The 23,449-nt window shown below is 40.9% G+C and overlaps 1 protein-coding gene across 4 annotated transcripts in view; it reads left to right on the forward strand.

The window, feature by feature from the left end:
* The window catches only part of CEP112 (centrosomal protein 112), a 175,826-nt gene that overhangs the window by 119,715 nt on the left and 32,662 nt on the right, over window positions 1–23,449 (forward strand). For all 4 annotated transcript variants that reach the window (XM_080388260.1, XM_080388261.1, XM_080388262.1 and 1 more), the window contains 2 exons: window positions 9,620–9,682; window positions 13,579–13,728. In XM_080388260.1, coding sequence (XP_080244386.1) covers window positions 9,620–9,682; window positions 13,579–13,728 — 213 coding nt within the window. The remainder of the gene's footprint in view (window positions 1–9,619; window positions 9,683–13,578; window positions 13,729–23,449) is intronic.

Genomic DNA, 23,449 nt, shown 5'->3' on the forward strand with positions numbered 1-23,449 from the left:
GTATCTATCTAAGAAGTATTTGCAGGTGGTTTTTTTTTTTGTCTTCTCTGTCTCCCGTTTCTTTCTTGAGGCGGTGTCAGACCCCTGCTCCCGCCCCGCCACACCAGGGCACTTCAGATGCTCTGTGGCTTGCAGGCTGTAGGCTTTGGGGCAGCTTCAGAAGGTCAAGACTCACAGAGCCGTGGAGGTGGTGGGTAAGGGGAACGTGGAGTCGTTACTCACCACCCAAGAACTTGGGCGTAGTTGCTGGAAACAAATAAGAGATTGATTGAAGGCTGGTGGAGGAAGGGTCTTCTCTGACCGACAGACAGTGAGCTCCTCCGAGGGATTTCCGTGGTGTTGTGACGGCAGGTATCATCAACAGGGTCAGAAAAGGATTGAACAGCTTTATGAGCAGCATGATGGTACCCAGTCACCGATGGGGATACACAGGGATTTAACCTCTGACTTCCCTGAGGCGCAGCCTGGTGCGGGGACAATGCGGGGGGCAGGTTTATGCGGTCCCTGCCGTGGCGGCTGGAGAGGACAGTGGGCTCGGTGGCCCAGGAGCCTGCCTAGGGGTGGCGTACCTGGTGGGTTTGGTACCACTGATGGTTCAGTCTTACTTTTCCTGGGAATAAAGCGCAGGAGGCTTTTCCAGTGGCAGAACAACAGTTCTAATTATTTTTTCAGTGGTTTCCTGAGCTACTCTGTCTACTGTACTGTCCAAACAAACTGTAACACACCAACTTTATCTTGTAATACACAATTGCTTATTTTAACTTTATTTAATATTTTCAAAAGCCAAACTGAATCATTACCTCCTTCTGTCTTTTTTTTTTTCCTTCACAATACTACCTGTCTTGGTGGAGGCTGGTTGCATGTACATACTTCTCCAATTTACCAGTTTCACTTATCTTTACATCCCAGGGTACACTGTAACATTAGGAATAACATTGGCTATTTTCCAGTACGGTGGCTGATTGTAATGTGAGATTTTTTTTTATTTTTTTTTTTTAAACAACTCTGCCAATTCATTCTTAGATTCTTTCAGAATTATTGAATGAATACCATCTGGTCTGGGTGCCTAGCCAGGAGTGAGAGGACAGATCTGACAACCGATGCCCCGTTACTGGATCCCAGTACCTGTGGTGGTCGCTGCTGATTTCACTGGGTCTCGTTCATGGTGGTGTTTGTTATACAAACAACAGTAACTGGTGTTTGTTACCTGGAATTAGTAAGTACTAAATGGAAATTTCTTCTGCATCCCATGCCATGAGCTCCATGTTCTTACTTTTCTTGAAAGTTCCTGGGGGTAGTGCGTCCCTTACTATCAAGTCCCCCAAACCCAAGAGTCAGCACAAGCCAAAGCAAAAGCTGCCCCATGGAACATGTCCATCACGTCCCCGCTTAGGTCAGTATTTGGATATTGCAGTTTTTTAATATAGCTTTCTTTAGAAAAAATGCTCAGTTATCAAGACAAAACTAATATAAACCATCTTTATTGCATATTTAAATTCTGGCACAATTTGAGGACATTGTTTACACTTACTTGCTCTTTCTTCATATCTTTATAATAGAGAAAAGCTGCAGGTGGCTTTTTTTTTTTCCTTCTGCTTTTTGGAGGGGAAAAGGAGTGTTTGGGAAATAGGGAAGGGGCAAAACGGTGTTGTTAGTCCTTCAGAGTCTTTAATGTGAAGAAACAAAAGTGTTCCAAAACGACTTGCTTACAGCTGCAGAACATGTCACGGAGTAAAACCCACCTTCATTAAATGAGTGAGAAAGAATTCTAATTGTTTTGAAGTTCTTATGATCAGTCTGCATATGCTTCATTGTAATGTGATACTAAAGTGCCTCAATTATGATTTGTATATTTTGGTGCCAGAAGGTTTTTTTCTTATGCTAAATTATTAAGTTCTGTCAGCTGCTGGGCTGTCATATAGAGATACAGTAAATCACATTATATTTTGTCATGGATTACACAGAGCAATAAATTTGGGAACAGAGATCAAAGTAGTTTCACAATCACATCTGAGTGTAGGAGGGGTGTTTAACTTGTAGAAAATCTGATTTAGGTGAAACTGTTGCAGTTCTTGTGTGAATTTGAAATGAATTTGAGTGTTTGCTCGAAAATGAATAAGGTACAAATCCCCAAAAGAGTTCTCCTGTATTTTATTTCAGAGGAGTTAATTCTGACCTACAGCTGCAGGATGGAGAATGGATAAATAATTAAACATTGGGAATGTTAAGAGTCTTGCAATGTCTTATTTATGTTTTTAATTGCTTTCATGATTGAGCAATATATTCCATTCTCTTTTTAATTGGGACTTTGCTGGACTTGCGCACAGTTACTCATCGGTACAGTAATGCTTTCTGGCTCCGTGAAGTCGTCGTCCTTTTTGAGAAGCTTTGTTGTATTTAAAACTACAAACAGTAATCCAGCATAATCTTGCTAAGGAACAGTGATTGCTTCAGATCATAGATTTGTTAGGGGATTTTGTTGTATTTTCAGTGTTTGTCTTTCCAACTGGAGAAGCTTAGCTTTTGTTGGGCTCTCATCGAATGATGTAAGTTAGTAATACAAGTTAACTGAGTAATACCGAGCCTGTCCTTTTGTTTCTAGTTTTCCTTCTATTTAACAAAAAGAGGTCGTATCTCAAAATGATACATATGTAGCATTTTTTTCTAGTCATCATCTTCCTAACACTTGCTTGTTATTGCCGCAAAATTCAACTTAAAACAGCAATCGAGAATCTAAAAAATACAAATGGCATTTTCATCCTTTTGTAGTCCTTTCAAGAGCCTTATAGCCTCTCCTTGGCAAAAATCGAGGCGTGTAAACTCAGCTGATATATAATGATGAAGTGCATAGATCTCAGAAATCTCCCGTTTCATGTTAAGTGGTCTTTAACTGATTCAAATCACGGATCAGCGTCACATCTCGGTACTGTTGCCTTCTGTTTGTGGAGGAAACTTTAGCCTTGACTTGCATCTTCAAAGATGTTTAGCAGCCTATCCCTCCGTGACTTTACTGGGTGTTTAGCTGTTTGGGTACCAGAAACATCTGGGCCTGAGTGATACAAGCAGTTCTGTAAACTCCTTTATCTTGGAGTGGGAGAGAGAGACGGAGTGCACATGAGCAAGCGAGGTGCCTGTGCAGCAGAGGTGCCCGGTATTTCTGATGAATAAAGGCAGCTTGTAAAAGCTCAAACAGTTCCCGTTGGGTGCATGTTGTATTTGTTAAGGCTCTGCAAAAGAAAACACCGCCCCTTTTGATAGAACGTCTTAAACCCACTGTAAATAACCGTCTTAATTTAGTTGGACAGAACAGAATAAAACCAGGAAATATTGACGATGGTAATCCAGACGTGTATTTGTGCTGTACCGGATTTAGGCACGGAGCCGTGGGAAAACTAGGCTTCAGTACCCAAAAATGGGGAGTGTCGCAGTCTCAACATCTTCACTGGGTTTACTCGGTTCATCTTATTTGAGTGTTGAGCAAAAGAAGGAATCGTGCCATAATGTGAAAGCCACCTGCCTCCGCACTTTTTTGGCAAAATGTCTTAGTCCATCCTCACATTAAACTGTAATTCACTGTCGGTGCTTTAAATGCCTGATGCATGCGTCGGTACTACCTTGTATAAAGTATAGTTAACGTATCAAACGACTTCACGTGGCAAACTTAGACTATCCATCTAGTTTTAAAACCTTGTCTTGTATCCAGGGCTTGTATTTTAGGCCAAATCATGCAGTTTGTTTTAAATAAGGGCCTGGCTCGCTGCAATGTTGAATAGAAATCTGTATTGGCGATGCTGGGAAATATTTAGATGCTTGATAAATCCCTTTAGATGAAGCTAGTAATTGCATACTGGTGTAAGGATGGTATAACTTTGGTATCAGACACCGTGAAGTTGGAGTCCGGTAGAAGAATTTTTGGAAGAGTCAAATTTCGGTACTTAATTTCTCTACATCATTTCAGAATGATTAGAAACACGCCGTCGATTTAAATGAAAAGACTGGAAGTCGGAGTTTTCCTAAGGCACAAATTGCACGAGCAGTTTTTCAGTGAGCCCCCATTAGCACAGAACTGCAGTGGCCTGCAGAAAAGGAATTCTCCATACAGGTGGAGTGTCAAATTCATTTCTATTCATTCTTGGTTTTTTTCCCCAATGAAAAGTACTTAGCACATGAATGAGAGGGTTCTAAAGATACATTTTTTTAAAAAATTTAAAAAAGAAAAAGATTTATAGACCTACAAAAGTGTAATATAAAACAGAATATTAATAGGATTTGGGGATTTCTATCATTCATTTTCAAAGCCCTTGAAGTCATTTGGTACTTGACTAATTATTCTGTTAACATCATTTTGGATATTCAACTATTTTTAATAGTCTTTTGGGTGGCTCAAATGACATGCTTGAGCTGGTATGCTATTTTCACTGTTAGGCAGAGGTTCAGCTTTCCATTTGGTGTCTGGCTGGCAGGGAGAGCAGTACAAAGAAGAGTAGTGGCGTAGGAAGTCACCCACTGGTGGTATTAGAGGCACATAAGGAAAACCCACGTTTCAGGCTTTGAGGTGGAAATGAAATTTTTATGTACAATCAGATGAACTTAAAAGGTGATCTGGTAATCTCTGAAGTTTAAACAGATACTGTACAGAGTGGTTTAACATACTTGGTAACAAAAATTGCTACAGTTAGCCATTCTGAAGGTCATTTTCTTTTGACATCTGTCAAATTACACAATCTTGAATTTTGGTACAAAGCATAATGCTGTCAAACTTAAATAGAAATATTCCAGAATGTGGTGTGGTGTGTTGTTTTTTAAGGTAAATGGGCCCCATTTACATTAGTTCTTTGATGTTAAATTCTTTGCTGCACATCAGAGAACAGTTGCTTCTTCCCTGGAGCAAGTTTTCTTTCTTCTCCTTCCCCCACCCTTTGATTTTTTCCCTTTTTTTTTTTTTTTTCCCCTCTTTTTTTTACTTTGCTTACACTTTTATCTAACTAATTATGGAGGATCAACTTATGTATGGCCATCATTTAGCTAGTTGCAGGCATTTTGAAAAATGATTCTTTCATAGCTAGTGCCCTAAACAAGTTTCTTTAAATCTGCTTTTCTATTAGAGAATATGGGTGGAGAGAGAGATAACCCGGTGGTTTGAGATTTATGTTTGTGACGGTTTTTTTATTTATGTGTTGGGGAGATTGAAATCAATTTGAAACACTGTGGAATCTGTCACAAAACTGTAATTCATATAGAGATGAACAGCATTTCACAATGATCCTTAACTCTTACAGATCTATCCGCATTTGGGTTGCAGGAATTCATTTTCCCATTAGTTTTGTAGCATTAATTGAAGTCTCACTTACCATCCCAAAATCACCCTTCCAAAACTGGAAGATAGCAAATCATTTAGGTTGGGAAAAGTTAAGATCAAGTCCAACTGTAAACCTAACATCGCCAGTCCACCGCTAAACCATGTCCCTGTGGACAGATCCATACTGTTCCAGAAAATTCTTAACAGCTGCATTTTTGATAAACATTCAAGACATCCTAAACACCTTCATGGATGTTGATGGGGGATGAAGTTGTCCCTGTGCCTGCCAACTCCATCGTGCAGCTGGAGCTACTCATGACACCAAGATGTGGTCGTAGCGGTGAGAGCCCCCAGGGCTGTTCAGGGCACGCGTTCCATCAACTGGACCTAGAAGTCCCCTCTAATACATCTTGCACCTTAAAAAGTCTTTTTTTAAAGTTTATTTTTAAAATTTAATTATTAAAAAAAAAAAGTAATGACTTTATAAATAGGGTAGGATGTGGTATGCTTTTGCGTTCTGGTCCCATCATAGATCCTTGGCTCTTCTATTCTTAGTAATGCTGTTCCATTTCATGAAAGGAAAAAATGAAAATCAAGTGGTGTTAGAATAGCATCTATTAATTCAGATCCCACATCTGCAGTGCTAATACCATTTTTAATTTTTATGTGAAATGTTTTGTTTAAGTCATTGCCATTTTGCTCAGCAACCACAATATGATGCTTTAAGGCTTGTAGAATTATAGTTGGTTTTTAAAGCCAATTAACTGTAACAAGGACATAATCTTTTTAATGCAAAAGTCCTCATGCAATATAAAATAACTGCACATAAAATTGTCATAATCAGATAATTTTAGCTAAAATATGTATTAACTGTGTGAAACTAAACAGAAGTTAATTTTTGAATCGGTGGAATTCCTCTATGGCTTACCCAATTTAAACCTTTTCATTATAAAAATGGATATTACAATTGATATTTCTGACAAGCTTTTGCTAAGTGTGAATTTCACCAGCTACCTCTCACACACGGAAAACTAGTTTAAGACCATTAACTATATTTGCAGCGCTGCCCATTGCTATAAAAAAAGAGTTAGACTTTAATGAATACTGGCTGACCCTCCGAGCGTTCACCTTCCAGTTAGCTTCTTATTCATTATGTTTCTGAAAGAGCATGTAACCTGAAAGGGAGGGAATGCCCTTAAAATAATACAGAAGCGGCTTTGGCTTTGTACAATGTGTGAGACGAGCAGCCTCTTAGAAAAGAAGGAGCCCAGGCAGCTGCTCGTGAGCACCGTGCCGGTGTGAGCCTTCTCCTTGGTGAAGAGAGGTGTCATAGAGACTCGCTGCGATGCTCGCTGTACACAGCTATGTGTATTTACTTTGCTGTAAGTTGTTCCTTAAAAATAAAAAAGTAAAAAGGTATTTTTTTGTGTGCCACGATGCTGTATGTGCCCCTGGGAGGCAGGTTTCTCCTCCCTAGGCTGCACAGCGACAGCCTCTAGTTCAGAGGTATTACGTTAGTTTAGTTGTAGGTTTTCAAAAGGGAGAAATTTTCTATTTCTGCAGTAAAAGGCAACAATGGAAAAGAGTGTTGCCACACATCACCATGAATTAGACCTTTTTCAGATCTTTCCAGTGTGCTATAACATGTAGAAGCTGCCTTCTGCAGAGCTCCGCTGGTGCTACGTGCGCAGCCGTGACGATGCCAGACCTGCAAGGTGTTACAGACCTGGAGAGAAAAGCTTGAAATCAGCGGGTGACTGTAGCTTTTAGTGCCACAAGGTCGAGATCGCCACTTTTGGACAGCTAGAGCCGGCCTAAATGTGTGTTTGCCACCTCCAGTGGAAGGTTTGGTAGCTCAGTACTTCCAAAAAATCAGACCTCTCAGTTGAGGGTGTTTGGGACGGCAAGGAAATGTGAGAAATTGTGGTTTGTTGATGACTGGGAGACGACTTGTAAACATTTTGCTAATGGGAATTTTTTAAAGCCATTTATAAAATAAGATTTTATAATTGCCTTTAAATAAACTGGTAGGATATACTTTTTCTGCCTTCAGTTAGGAATGAAATGCTGAAATTCAGCATATCTTTCTTTTGGATCGCCTCTGTCACATCTATCAGAGGTCATCCTGGTCCTACTCAGTGTGAATAAACAAGTTCTAATTTGTTTATGGAAGTTATGAGTGGTTTTTTTATTATTTATTGGGATTTATTCTATGGGTTCAGGAGGTTATAAAGCTGCTTCTATGAAAGATGAAGACTTTTACCCCAGGCAAGTTGAGTGAGAGCAGCTGTAATGTGATCTTCTTTGCAGTGCCTTGCTGGCTAGTATCGCTCCCTTTCTGGGAGTAACAGTAATTTATACTATTACTGTAATTTATTTTTCACTTTTTTTCCCCTAAAGATAAACTGGCAGCTTCAGTCACTTTATGATATGCAGGGGTGGTAAAATGTAATCTGAAACTAGACGACAGTACAGTGGAAAGAGTGTTAACATGGGTCAGCCTGAGTACAAAGAGCAATGCAGCATGCCTGGCACCGCTGCTGCTGTGTTACTGCCCGCTTTGTATTTACGCAGCCCCACGGTATGCCCTTGTGGTGTATGTGGCACAATTCAAATGATAAATGTAGAAGAGGAATTTTAATTTGTCTGCTGCTCTAGCATTCTTGGATGTGCCAGTATGTAGCGCCATTATTTATAAGAAAAAATGACCAAAACATGTGTTCTCACAAAGTATGCACAAACTCGATAAGTGGTTTCAATTAATGTTTTTGGTACGTTTCTTAGTACTAACGAACAGATGAAATAGACACCTCTGTATGTTTCATGATCTTGGAATTTTAAAATTTATTTTTTTATTAAAATTAAAATTTAATATTTAAAATTCATAATCTTGGAAGGTTTTCAAGATCTTAAATTGCAGTATCGTGTAAACGTCAAGATTATTTTTAACTGGCTGTAATATACTTATATTAAGCTGCACTGTGCGTAGCTGCCTGGATTGTATAAGGCGATCGGAGCCCTCGCGCTTGGTGGTGATTCACAAGCACTCTCTGCAACTTGAAGCTCCTAAATTTAGAGTCCAGTAAAATCAATGAGACTGTTTGCTTGACTGAAATCCCTGGTGTTTGCAGAAATGGAGTTTCAGTCTTGCAGCTGGATCCAAGCAGGGTCTGGAGGCTCCTGTGGTCCCCCAAAACGCCCGCTGGCACACGGGCAGCTGAAGGAGCGCGCGTGTGCTGGGTGCTGTGCCGTAAAACCAAGGGTGACAGATCAAAGATTTGAACACGAGGTCAGATAGGTTTTGAAAATTTAATCAGCTTAAATTTGCTTCAGGACCCGGTTTCATAATATTCTGTCCCCCTAAGAAAATATTTTTCTTAGACACCTGTCCTCAAATTTTAGAGCCAAGAACACGCGAGTGCTTAGCAGTTCATCTGAGGACAGTGTTTTGCAGCTGGGCTATCAGTACAATACTGTGGCACTTTGCAAGAAATGCAAAGAAATCACAGTTGTGTCCTGAAGTTAAATTGAATCTACTTTTTTATTATTACTATTATTGTTACCGAATTATTTATTATTTGTGGAAAAAAACTTAAGAGATCTTTTACCCCAGCGGTATAGAAATATGTGCTTATTGAATTCCAATATGACAAAGCAGCCTTGTTTTCCCTTTATTTTATTCTTTATCTTTGATTGTGGAAAAAAAAAAAACCAAACAACAAAAAAACACGAGGAGGAGGAGAGGGCTGTATGTTCCAAGAGCCCCTGGTGGGTTCATCTGCACCTTGGGTGGATTTTCAGTGTGGTCACCACCTTTAGCTAGGAAGGGACGTGCACTGGGACAAAAGGCAGTTGCAGACACCAAGCTGAGAGGTGGCATTGTGTCCTCTGTGTCACGTTGCACCCCGGCAGCCTGTGCCTGGGGCTTTCTCCTTGCCTTTTCCCTCTGTTCAGAAACAAAATCACCCTGGAAAACTTGTGTGTGGATTGCCTCCTTCCCCTGCCACACACACACACTCACTCGCTCTCTTTTATTTTTTTATTATTTTTTTTTAATCCGCAGAGGTCTTTATGTTTTTCTAATAATTGGCAGCAGAGGTACAATTTCTCCCCTCTTTTAAGTGATGAATAGTTGGCTGGAGATCAAAGGCAAGCCCTTGCGGTTTTTTGGCTGCCACAAAAGGGCGTTGGGGCTGGCGCGGGTCCCAGCCGCTCGGCGATAGGCATGTGGATGAGGTGCCAAGCGGAGGGGTCGGTGGCAAAGTGTCTGTACACGTTCTTCAGCTGAGCTAATCTGGTCGCCTTTTGTGTGTGTTTCAGGCAAACAGCCGGCTGAAGCAGACTGAGAAGGAGTACAGTCAGAAGCTGGCTAAATCCTCGCAGGTAGGTAGCGAGAAGAGAGGAACCTCAGGTGAATCCATTTGATTTGGAAACTTGATGAAAAGTGTAATTATTTCTGCTTTTAAGTGTGGGTCTTGATGATCAAGAGAAGTCATAACCACGTCCCAAATCAAACATCTAGTGTCTGTCTTGGAGGTTTTTAACTTCTCAAAAAACACAGAGCACTGAGCTGTCTAGAAGCAATGGGTGGGGTTTTTTGGAGTTCCAAGTTTAATCTTTTTCATCTACTTTTTAATCTCCTGAGCAGCCAGGAGGACTGAATCCTCCCTCTGTCAGCGGAGGGGAAGGTGAGGTGCCCTGTCAGCCAGCACGGCTCCTAAAATCAGGAGCAGTTGCACCACCAGGGCTTGTGTTCTGTGTTGGGATGGTGTTTGCCCGCCCGCTGACGGCAGGACAGCCGTCCCCACGCTGCCTGCGGCATGTTGTCGCTCCTAGCCAGTTCAGCATCTCTGCCCAAAATAACACTTTGGAGAATGTCAGCGTCCTGAAAGCAAACTGGTTTCGACTTGAGTTTTTGTTCTTCGGAGTGGTCTTTTGAACATGGAAGAGGAAAATGTGTCTTAAATTCACATGTATGCTTTAAAATGATAAGACGGGATGATTTTTACATATTTCAGCCTTCAGTTTGAGTGACAGGTAGTACTGAAGTGTGAAAAACGATGGAGATGCAACCAGAAGTTAAGCTTTTAATAATAAGAAAATTGCCACGAGGATTTACGTGGAGGTGTCATTCTTCTCATTCCTCCCAACCGCAGCAGAACGCCTGCCTTTCGCTCGCAAAGTGCATTTTCAGCAATTGTAGCGATAGTCTAATAATACTCTTTTAAAATCAATGAAAACACTACGAAGAATGGTTTGGAAGCCTCTAAGCTAGGCGGGAGCCATCAGTGAGACGGTAACAAGAAACTGCAAACTTTACTGTTTCACCAACACTTTAAAATATTTTAAAACTCTAGATTTCAGCTTTTCAGCTACCTTTGGGCCTCACTCTCTGTAACAGTTGTCCAAAATTGTGACTTCAGTTGTGCCAGTGAAATTTATTGGACTACCGCTTTTACACACTACATTTCTGGGAGGCTGCATTTATCAGAATCGTTGCTAAATACGTTTTTACATTATATTTCTAAAACCTAATGTGCTTTTTGCACATTTATTTGCATAGAGAGGTTGTGGGGTCTCCATCCTTAGAGATATGTAAAACCTGACTGGACAGGACCCTGAGCAACCAGCTCTGGGTGACCCTGCATGGAGCTGGTCCCTTCCAACCTCCCCCATTCCATGGTTCAGTGGGAGGTCAGAGCACACGCTCTCCTAAATGCCCTTTTAGTCATTTGGTGAGAGCCTTATTTAGCAAGAAAGAAAGAACCACCACCACCAAACCCTACTTTTTTTTGTTGTTTTTTTTTGTCTTGCCCTGTGAACCGGCATAGCAGAATATCGATAAAGCCCAAGCAGGAAGGTTTAATGCATGCCAGGTCTTGAGGAGGAGACCCTGTCATTGCTGACGGGTTTGCCTTTTGTCACTGTCGTTTCTGTTCCTGTCGTGCCTGGTGAGTGCAATCAGACGTCAGCCTCTCGGTGCCAGCCATAGCATGCTGCCAGTACAGAAACGGGTCTTGGTCCCTTGGTTAAAGACAGACGGAATAGTTTAAGGATTTCTGAATTTTTAAACAAGGGATAAGGGAAATTGCTTTAATTGTTACAGTGGGAACACCTAGGTAGTGTAGTACAATGTAATAACCTTGTAACCTAAACGTCATAATAAATTTTGTCAGACTGAAATTTATTGGCTTGTAGAATGGAAACATTTTTAGACTTTTTTTTTTTTTTTTTTTTTTTTTTTTTTTTAAGCTAGGCATTGCTGCAGCTAATGTGCTGTTCTCTTTACTGGGGAGAGCTGGACCCAGTGACCAGGACTGGCACGGCTCCGCGCTTTCTGTGGCAGGCACAACACAGACATCATATGTCAGGGCTGTTTGGCACAATACAGCAGTTTCGCCCTAATGTCTGAATTTCTTTACTTTTGTGGGTTTGAATCAAATCCCTAAAGTTACTTGAACATAGATTTTTGTTGGTGGTTGTTTTTTGGTTGGTGGGTTTATTTTTTTTCTTTTTTCTTTTCTTTGTTTTTTTGGTTTTTTTTTTTTGTAGTTCAGTATTAATAATAGGTCAATTGCAACTTTTCTTGTGGTCATGTTGCTGACAACATCTGTCTAATCTTACTCTCTGTGGCCTCTTGGAACATTCGCTTTTAACACCCACACAGAGAAGATATTTCAAGAAATTTCCTCTGAAGTTTATACAAAGTAAACAGATTATTTTTTTTCTCTGAAAAGTACTGCACAAAGCAGATCTTTCTCCATCGATTCATGCTGAAATTTCCTTGCATGCATTTCAAACTCCTATGCTAGTCCAGAGTCTTAACCCAGTAAAAGCTTTAAATCTCATTTTTGTGGTACCTTAAATAGTTTGTTACTTTGTTTTCTTTTTTAAAAGGGTCAAAATGAAACATACACGAAGTGGTATAGGTTGGCACAGCTTCAAGATGCTATCTCAACAGTTTGATCCATTGCTTTCTCCTGCTTTCTCGCTGCAGGTGTTACACACCTAGCAAAGCTGAATTTGTGTGAACTGTGTCATCTAAATGATGACCTAAATTGCTAAGCCAGTGATATTGCTTAATTCTGCCTCAAGAGTCGCACCTATCCAGCTAATCTCTAAACTTTGGCCCATTGATCTCATTAAGAGCAAACTGCCTCCCTCTTGATTGGCGGTGTTATCTTTTTTAGTATGTATTTGTTTTTAGAATAGAAATGCAGAAATATCTGTCTAGGTGTTACTCATCATCTGCGTTACTTTCTGGGGTTTTCAGGGTGTAAATCAGAGCAGTAAATTTACAGTAGAGTTTTAATCTTCTTTACCCCTTCCCCCATGATTCTAGTACCTTCACTTGAGCACATTCCTTACTATGTAGTTACTCCTGTCCTGTTAGTAGTTGTTTCAAAATGTTTTTTTCCTAAAGAACTGTGGCCTGAGTATCGTGTCTGTGGCAAGGAGGAGGCCTTGCAAACACCCAAGGCTGAGCACTCTGGTCGTCCCTCCCTGAGCTGCCTATGTGCTAAAGTGTTTTTAGATTTAGGTTGTATTATGCTGCTGCAGCAGCTTAACCTTAAGCTTGAATATATATATTAAAGTCAGCGACTCTCCCATATGTTTAAGAGCTTTGGTGGGTGATGACATGTCGGCATAAAATTCTGTAAATATGCCTAAAGGATCAGGTTTAATTATGACTTTCCACAGTGATAAAAAAGGTGAAACAAGTCCATTTCAACAAATCAGGAGTGAATGGTTTAAGGGTCCTGGGCACTGAATGAGGCCCCCGCTGTCCTGCTGAGGAGAATGCGCTCCTTTCAGCAGCTCAGAAACTTCACCGTCAAGTTTAAATTTCAGCCCAGTATGTAAATTTGGGTGTTTTCTTCTCTGCAGTATCAAGCTATAAAGTGTCCTTCTAGAAAACACACACCACCATCATCACGCTGTATATTTGCACTACTGGTTTCGGTGCAGTGAGAGACTGGGAACGTGCTTGATTTTGAAGATCACAGATGTGCTTTGTTCTCATGAGTAAATATTTTGGAATGTCATAGCAGAGAACCCTTCCAAATATTTTGTGTTCAGCAATTTTTGTCGTTCGCAGCCTTACTCTCTTCCTTTTTGTCGCGTGGAATTTCATGCTTGCTAGCATGTAATATTTTAATTTTAAAATATTCAGCTTGCACAGCAGAGTTTGCCAATGCCATGCCTTGTACCGCACATAAAAACATGCAACACACGTGCCTTTTACTGAAGAGAGACTGAGCGTGCTGTTTTCTTCGCAGATCATAGCTGAGCTTAAGACAACGGTTGCGTCCCTGGTGGAGGAGAGCAGCCGGCAGCAGCTCACCGCCCAGCAGCAGCTGCAGGAAGTTGTACAGAAGTTTGAAGATACGAAGCAGCAGCTGATAACGGATAATGACCGAGCGATCAAGGTAATCTGGGGAGCACAGTCACCCGTGCTGCTGGCTGTTGGAGTGTAATTAAAAGTTCTGCAGTGGGCAGATGAATGCAGTTATCGTTCCTGTTCGCACAGTGCTCGCTGGTTCCGTTCGCTGGACCTTGACTTTGACGTGTCTGATGTCTCAGGCGCTCTCCTCTAGCTGATCAGGCGTCTGCATTACATGTTGGCTTTTGGCGAGTCTAATCCATCCCCTTCAGTCAAATACTTAAAACTTTCCTGTTTTCTTTCTTTTACTGGTGACTTAGATATTTTAACATTTTTCAGCACCTTTATACAGTGCTTTCAGTACTTGGGGTGAAAAAAAAAAAAAGCTGAGAAGTAGGAGAGCTGAGCTGCACCACCTGAGAGCCAGCGGCACAGGACAGCACGGGCTTTAGCCTGGTTTTCACAAAACACTCAACTTGCATGTTTAAGGATGCAATGAAGGAAAGTATGTTCTTAGGTTCCATTGCAAACTAGATGCAAAATCTGTGCTGAATACAAATGGGATAAAGTATTTATTATTCGTAACTTTTTTTGTTGGATTAGATTTCCATACATTTTGCATCAGAGTTGCGTTCTCTGGCCTTTTTCAAAGCAGCTTTGATTGATTATGTGTTCTGGCCATTTGGACTCTGCTCCTTGCTGCTTTGACACCTTGATTCAAAGCGGCTGCAGAGAATCCCACCTGCAGAAGCAAGCAGAATTATTTTCCAAACATTTTTCCTTTCAGAGTAGTAAAGAGCAATGGAAAATTTTTCAAACTCTGTAATCTGCTAGGGTTGACAACGAAAACACTTCATTAAAAGTTGTATAGAAGAAGGAAATTCCTTTTTTTTTTTTTTCTTCATAAAGCCCTCTACTAGGACCAAACAAAGAATTACATTGTTAAATCTAGAAACTCATGAAAAACATGAACTCCTACGGTTTGTCTAACTTGTGCTGTAAAGAAACCATGGGAGCTTTTACATGTTAGAACTATCTGATGTTCAATTATGGTACAGTTAATGTTGTGCTCTATATTGAATGATTTGCATAATGAAATTAGGTTGACATTACTATCTTATCATCTGTGGAGTGTTCTTTTTCCTTTCTTTCGTAAATTGTTTAATGATTATTTTTTTTCTTAAGGAAAATATCTGCCTTTATTTCTCTGTGTGTTGAGGAGCAGAAATTTCTTTCTGATCATTCCGTAGTCTCTTCTGTCAAAGCTATAACTGTTATCATGTTGGCTATAATCTGCTATCCAAACAGAATCACCAGAGGGAGTTTGCGTTATCACTAGGCTCTACAAACAGCATTCAAAAAATCACATTCCTGAGGGGTATAGGTGGATTTTGCCACTTTAGGAAAATGTCCTGTTTGTAGTTCTCCGCTTTTGCAGTGGCCACCTAGATACAGAGACCTGGAGACAGTGGGACAGTCTTCCGTGTAGTCAGATACATGCTGTAATTCCAGTTATCATGCTTACTTTTTTGAGTTATATGTTTGAAAAACATGTTTTAGACAGTTTACCAGGTTTTTTTTTTCTGAGCACCTGGGTGCAAATACTACCGTTGCATTTGTAGCTTCACTTAAACTCAGTTACTTTCAGTGGAAATAGTTCAGCTGTTGGTATGGTTCGGTGTTGAACACTAATGATTATAGGTTGTATGAAATCCTTCTCCATGTAAATCTGTGTTCAGCTATTATAAACTTAATTTTTATGTTATTACCTCACGATGTAATGGAATACATAAAACCCACAGACGGATTCTGCACGGGGTTTCTGAGCAGGTGTCCCAGAGAGCTTTTTGTACGGGTACTGTGAGCATGTGTTCTGTAAGATTTGGTCAACTTGGGGAAGAAATTGCAGGAGCTGTTCTGCATGGAGTTCTTGAACTTTGTTTAATATCATTAATATTGTACTTCTTTAAAAAAATCTTCCTTTGAAACCACTGATTTAATGGAAACTTGCTGAAAGCCAGATACCCAAACAGTTCTTGGGAAGGTAAACTGCTGTGTATACTTCTGGAAACAGAAAGAGCTGGGTTTAGTATTTGATCACTTGGTATTTTGAAGGATCACACAAACTTCTAGATGAGCATATGCAGAAATACTTTGCTTTTTATTAGCCCGGGGCAAAAAAAAAATTGGTTTGGGTGAAAGTGGAATCATAGGTGCTCTGGAGATGGGGAACAACATCTAACCTAGGGCAAGCTGAAGACCTTGAGAGATGATGAAGAAACCTCTAAAAACAAAGCAATTCCTAGTATAGCATAGGCCTTTGGGAAGACTTAATATAGTATAAGCTATTAAAAAGACTATCGTTAAAAAGTGGGCATTTGCTAAATATAATGTTGGTTTAAACGAACGTTGAGGAACAGGTTGCAATTTCCTTTCTATGCTCTCGGGTGACTTCCTGTAAGACCTTCCAATTATTATTTCCTTTCAAAGGGAGAAATGCGTCTTTACAGAAGCCAACTGGCTCTCAGAGAACTTTTGGATTTAGTCAGTAAAGTGATATCCAGATGCGGATGCCATAATACCTGATTTTGATGTTAATTCAAATTCCTGACTCTCTTTGCTAGGTAAAGATTTCTAAATTATTATTATTTCATGATTGCATTCATTTCCTTAATCTTGATTAGGTGTTTTAAATAATATCTTAAACATTAGTATAAAAGAGTAAATGAAACTTCTAAGAACATTTCGCTTCTTTTGACAGCCCAAAATCCCAATCTGAGCAACCCTTTTTGGCTTCAGGTGGCCTCAGGTTGGGTCAGTTTGAGGCAAAGGCTTCAGGGACTTGGCGTTTCATGTTACACCGTGATTTGTCTGGCCTAAGGGCAAGTCAAACTTTGTGCTGGCAGAGTCGTAAAATCGGGATAAAATTGTGGCTCATCGCATTCTTTTCTTGTGGCTTGTAAGGCAACCAGTCGGGATGCCGTGGAATCGCGACGTCGAACAGCCAAGCGCGATGGAGCAGGGGTCTGGCAACCGAGCGACTCCTGCGCTGCCTTTTCGCTGCTGTTGGGTTCGAGCCCGCTGGGGTTACGACAGCGCTGGCGTGGAAAGCGATCCCCAAAGCCTGTCAGTGCCGCGGAGATACCTTTGCTTTGAACTTCACAGGATTTGCGTTCTTTGGAGCAGAGTGCAAGGACGCTGGGCTGGCCTGGCACGGGGAAAACCCAGCACAGCTCACCTGGCCTCTGTGCCATGCCTCTCCCATGCTGTGCTTACACTTCAAAGATCAGGAATCATTGGTTTAGACCATAGGATTAGTGGAGAGCACAATTATATGAATGCCCTGCAGATGCTTGGAAAAGCTGCTGAAATTGCCATGTCTGTTAACCCAGTTGTGATGCTTTAGACTGGGATTTCAGAAGGCACCTTCCAGTAAGGGTCTGGGTGCCGAGCTCCTGAGAATGCCTGCGCAGGAGCTACCTTGGTCATTGAAGTGTTGTGTAAACTTATAAAGGCTAAATTTAAACTAGCTTTCTTGCATCCCTAGCAATTCATTTTGAACTCGCATTCATTGCTAGATAGCAATCTAGCCGCAACAACCCGGAGCTCAGTACAGTCAAACGGCCAGAGGATTTACCGACCTGGTGGCTGGCGGGGCTTGGCACTGGCATGAAGCTGATTGCATTGTAGAGATACCTGGAGGTTATTTATGAAACCCCAGCCTTAGGTGATTTTTTTTCCCCTTTTTTTTCTTTTTTCTTTTTTTTTTTTTTTTTTTAATTTTTTATTTAAATGAAATCCTTTTGGATTCTGAGATTGAAAGTTCAAAACAGTTTCTGGGTTTGGAACTGCAAAACATGTTCAGAGCGTTTTAATGTAGAAGCTCATGGCCAAGTGGGGACTCCACATCAAAAAGTAGATTCTGGAAAGAAATGGATGATGGAGAGCATGCAGTGACAAACCCACAACAGAAAAGGGAGAAAATTATGCTTTTTTGCCAGAGGAACCACATTTGTTCTTTGGCTCATATTACAGATTCTAGGATTCTGTTCTATCCCCTGAATTAACACCAAAATTTCATTAGCAAAACAGGGTTTGAAGATGACATATTTCAACACTTTGTGTGTCAGCCAGCTTATGATCAGATTAATTCTGTTAATAAATAAGACTTAAAAGATTTCTAGGAAAGAATGTCATATAATAATGTTCCTCTTCATATGAAAAATTTTGAAGCAGTTGTTTTCTTTGTTAGGTTTAAAAACGTTGAGAGGGAAAAAAAGTCAAAATTGTATTTTATGGTCACAGCAGAACAAAGGGCAAAACTTCTGGTTCTAAATTATCTGGCACTGTGTGGGCCCTGGGTGTTCTCAGCATCGTCATGTATTTGTTAGATGCCGTTGTATCTTGGAGCACAAGATAATTTTCTCTAATCAAAGGTTGGACTGAGGGTTTTCTCAACACAGTGAAATTTCTCAATGCAATTATAACAAATCATTCTAATGAATCATTCTAATTTGTTGATGTAGGGGTCTAAGCAGAGCTAACTGTCAGTGGTTTAGATGTCCTTGTTAGTGCTTATCAAGGGAGGAGAGGTGTCGGAGAGCACACAGCCTGCACTGACCTGACCGAGGGTTCAGCGAAGCAGCATTTTTGGTCTTGTCTTACAAATGAGACGCTGGAGGGTAAAGTCTTGACTTTGTCCGTTTGTGGCAAAGATGGAGATGAACCCTGGGCTCCTAAGCTCCGCGTCCACACCTCTGTTGGTGCATCAGCCCTTTGGCGAGAAGAGTTTCAGGATCCGGCCAGCAACAGGACCGTGCAGTGCTGTGTGGTTGCAGGGATACTGGAAGTGCTGAGCCCCCATCTAACCGGTACGCTCGGGGTCTCATCAGACCCTTTTCGGAAAGCTGGGCCAGTTCCGTTCGTCACCTTTTTGTTAAGGCTGCTGACAAGTCTCCAAGCCTTGGCGAATAAAGCGGGAACAATTTACATGTTCGGCATTTTCTTTGTTTTTACAGCAGAAAGACTGTAATGACTGCTTGTTCAGAAGGCTATGGCCATGCGTCACTGATAGCAGAGGACATTAATTAGGAAACAAAGGCCTCGAAAGCTTTTAATACAGTGAAAGAAAAATGAAAATCTAAAACTTAAAGTGAAGACACTTTATTTCAAGGACTTTTTGCCGAGTCCTGACTTGCTCTCTTCTCCGCCATACATTGGTGCAGTAGGGTTAGCTGTTGCAGTCTAGACTGCTGTTGAATAGCTGCATAATGAACTTTTGTCAAGAAGACCTACATTTTTAATAAGCTTTTTAAAGTATTCTAATTTTTGTGTGAACTTGACAGAAGGTGTAGGGGGTTTGTTTGGTTGTTTTGGATTTTTTTCAGCTAACAGTGCCTGTCAAAAGGAGGTCAGCATTTCGCTGTTGAAGCTGACGTTGACTCATGTCTTACAAGACGTCTGGTCAGAACATGCATTACTGTGTGCGATGGTTCGATCGCCACAGACGTGCCAGATTCTGTCAGTCACTGAAGATCTTCAGAGATGTCTGTGTCACAGAGTTCTCCAGAGGGATCTCAAATCCATCTGATGGCTTTTGTGGCTAAACGTTACCACGATAGACCAGTTGGCATGGAGCGATAAACAGTTTTAAGGGACCAGCTTGATGTTAAATACGTGGAGTCATTTTTCATGGGTTTCTCTCTCTTCGTCGATGACTTTAGTCTGTAATAAGACTAATAACTCTGCAGTGTCTTTTATTAGCAGGGAATTACAAGGCACCAATGTTTGTACCTTAGCACTGTAAAGCAGCCCTGGAAATTTGCCAGGCAAATAACATTATCTTGCTCATAATTTCCTATATTCTGTTTGATCAGCAAAGGAAGTCATGTCTTCCAAAAGGATGGGTAAATGAAATCGGCAGGTCTTTTACGGTTTTCCTCCTTCTTTTACATGAGGTCCAAACTCTGAGGCACCTGTTTTTCCACACTCTTTGTTTATATGAATATTAGCTTCACCCCGGTTCTGCCTGTTAATGAAACGAGGGTTTAGCCCCGAGTTGTGCAACTGTTGCTCATGCTCTGCCTCTTGGTTCCATTCCACGGTTGTCTTGAAAAGGCTGTATGGGACACGTTCATTAGAAATGGTAATACCAACAGGCTGACTTTTGTGTAAAGGTTAGGTAGGTATTGATCGCAACTGAAACTCAGGTTTCAGAAAGTCCTCTCCCCTTTGCAAAATCATCTCTTTTTCTGTGGCCACAGAAATGATTTCATTGTCTGAAGCGTAGTACCTTCTCGTCGGAACTACAGGGTTTCAGATGTTTGGCCAATGAGGCGATGCAAGTGGCTGAGCATCTGTAAGTACTTTATAATATCTTTGACATGCTTTGTGAGACAAAGAATTGAGTCATCTTTTTCTTTTCTTTTTTTCTTTTTTTTTTTTTTTTTTTCCTGCAGCAAACTCTGCACTCTGGCATTTTTCTTGACTTTTCATGTCTCAACACATTGAAGAACTTACCGTGGCCAGCAGCAAAATCATACTTACAAGTTTTATAAAAGACTAGAACTAGTGCTTGTCTAGTCCTCTGAACTGCAGGCCAGTTTTATCCGGCAGGTTTAAAAGTTTGGTTCTTTACTTTTTCCTACATTCTCATTGTTGTCCTTGGTGTCTTGCTTTCCCTCCAGAAGACACTTTGCTGCATGAAGTCTTTTTTATTCTTCTTTTAGCCCTAGAAGGGGTGCCACCTTACATCTCCCAGTCTCCAAATTACAGAATTAAAGACTCCGTAAATGCATAATCATAATAAATATAAAGCCTTATATAGCTATGCTATCAGTTTCCGTTAATGAGGTGGACTATGCTAATTTTGCACTGGAAAAACAGCAAAAAAGAATTAAAAACAAGCCATAAAATTCACTACTTTAACTGAAGAGGCAGGAGTAATAACACTGAGTGGGGTCTTAGGCAATTAGAAAGGTACAGGGGAAACACTCTTAGTAGTAAGTGTTAAGTAACACTGACATAAGCCTACACAGCTAATAAGATAGGGCAGACAATGTGTATAACTATGATATGAGAAAATGAAAATTAGCTTTTTTAAGGCTGCTGTGATGGTTACAGTTTGCTGTTGCATTTCAAAGATGTTTTACTCTCCAAAGAGCACAGGGGCTTTTATGTGGAGGAGAAAGTAGCGCTTAGAAAGGCAGGGCTGGGGAGATACCCAGAAGTTACGAGGCAGACTGCCTGGGAGGAAGAGCCTGTGCTCAAAAGTCTGGGGCTCTACTGGAGAGAAGAAAAGAAAAAAAAAAGAAGATAAAGATAAAAACAAGTGTCTAACGTCCTCCAAACACAGGGCATCTGTAAAACAGTCTGTGCATAGGACTGTGTAGACTTTCCAAGGGTTGTTCTTTGTTCCAGTTCCAGTGAGTTCCTGGAACGCAGCCGCCTTCCCTGCTCCTGGAACGGCCTTGACTGCAGGGCTTCTCCAGCCGTGTAGGTGGAAACACAATATGTGTGAACCGTGTATTCAACCAACAAAAGGCTGCTGGAGAAAATGACATCTTCAAAGCAAACCTTCCGTAGTCCACAAACATTTATTACTCTGTAGTAAAGATTTTTAAAGCCTGGCACGGTAACACAAGTTACAGGGTTTGGCAAATAGAGATGTGGGGATGTGGACCTGGTCTACTTATCAACAGATATTTCTCTTAGATATCTTTCTTATGGCATGGCTCATCCTGGGAGCGGGCTGAAATAGCACCAGACTGCACTGGCTGATTCCAGCCTGCCTACACAATTTCCACTATTTGTGTAAACATTTTTTTGCAAAACTGTACGTTCTTCTATAGGTTGCTGTTGGTTTTGTACTAATCGTGGTGCTGGCTGCTCCAGGGATATCAGCAGGAGAGAGTCACTGAGGATTTCAGCTTTATGCATTAAAATGCTCTTGCCAAAGCGAGTGTTGACTTTAGAAATCTTCAGATTCCATTTAGAATTTTCTGCTGGCTCTCTGGCTTTATGTGTAACTGAAACTCAAGCAGATCAAATATCAGAGCATTTTTTAAAAAACGACTGGCTAACACTTGAATGGCAGATCACAGTGAAATAGAAATATCTTTGTTAAACTTACCATTTTCATAATAGTTGGACTTTCGTAAGCGTAACAAGAGAAACCTGGTGAATCTGATACCTGCACGGGGTTAACTATTTACCAATATTTAAAGGCAGGGTAGCAGTAGAATCAAGTGGTCAGTAGCACTTGCAGCTCTTGGAGGGCATTGCCCTTATTTTCTGTAACTAGAGTAGTTTTTTCCATACAAATGAAAATACCTATTGTTGCCTTAGCATTAAAAGATTAGTTACAAAGAGCTAGTAAAGGAAAGCAGCCAAAGCTGCCATATTTCTGCCACTTTCTTGCATCAGTGGAGTTGAGAATAAAGGAACTTTCCAAGTTACAGTACTGTACTTGAAAAGGAAAAAAGTATGCGGTGACTTTTATCTGTGTATTCAGTAGATCAGATGGCAAACTCACCCAGACAGCCTAGCAGGGGAGCAGCTTCTGCTTCTCTCAGTAAGCCCCGAGTGGTGTGAAGCAGCACCAAGTACAACATCAAAAGATACAAATATGCATCGAGTGTGAAGTTTGGGGGGTTTAAGCACATCTGATTAGCACAACTTGTATATTTGTGAGTTCTAGCTCTGACTTTCTCACAGATTGATGTTCAGCAGAAGTGGCTTTTTCATCTCACAAATTTATGTGAGAGGTTAAACCTATAAATACTGTCACCAGACCTGACCCTTCAGATCCTTGATATAAACCTATCCTGTTTCCTTCTAGCATCAATCGCCCCATTGTGCCCAGCTAGAAAATGTGAGAGGTAGCTGTCAGCCAAATTTTTTTCTAGAAGAACGGGATTGTTTTAATTGAATGTTATTATCAGCCAGTTCTTGTGGTTTGACATGGATTCAGAATGAAGCAGTTCATCTGCTTAAAGAATGCGTAGGCACTAATGTAATAACCTCAGTAAGTTTTCGGATGCCTCCATCCTAAGGGAAATTGGTTTGACTTGCCCTTCAGTGGAAATTTTGTGTACTGTTGGCAGCCAAAATAGCACTAGAGTCCAGAAACAGGAGAAATTATTTTCCTGTGTATCGTACTTTGCTCCTTTTCCCATTAAAATCTGTATTGTAAACATTTTCAGTCGGGCTGGGTACACCTTGTTGCCTTGCAGTTCAGGGAAACCGTCTCTACATGTTCATGTAGTACATGTGTCTATAAGAAAGTGAAAGTAGGTTAGTTTTATCAAAAATGCACTTTATTCCTTGAGCCTTTTGCACATGGATTGTGCATACTCCATCTTGCATGGGGTTTGGGATGCTCCCCCAGGAGCGGTTTATTGCAGCCGATTCATGCACAGCCTGTGCTGCGTTGATTCTCATCATTGGTGAACAGGTTTTGATACAGTCAGTGTTTTATTTGTTGACCCTTGAACACGTTCATGAAGAAGACTGAGGACTTGAGGCTGAAGCTTATGGGGAAGACCGGGAACCTCGAGGCTGAAGCTTTTTCTTAAGCTCGCCTGTGCAGTCATCAACAGTTTTGTATCTTTGGCCTCTTCAGGAAGCCTGAGGTCTGTCTGCTGGTGAGGAGATCATTTTGTGGAGCAAAAAGAGTTCACCTGTTTTCTTCTTCAGGGGGCTGTCTCTGAAAGTTGTTCTCAGGAAACTGAAACAAGCGTTGCCTACAGGATAAAATTTAGGACTCT

The sequence above is a fragment of the Falco punctatus genome (genome assembly GCF_963210335.1).
Source record: "Falco punctatus genome assembly, chromosome: 1".
Lineage (NCBI taxonomy): Eukaryota > Metazoa > Chordata > Aves > Falconiformes > Falconidae > Falco > Falco punctatus.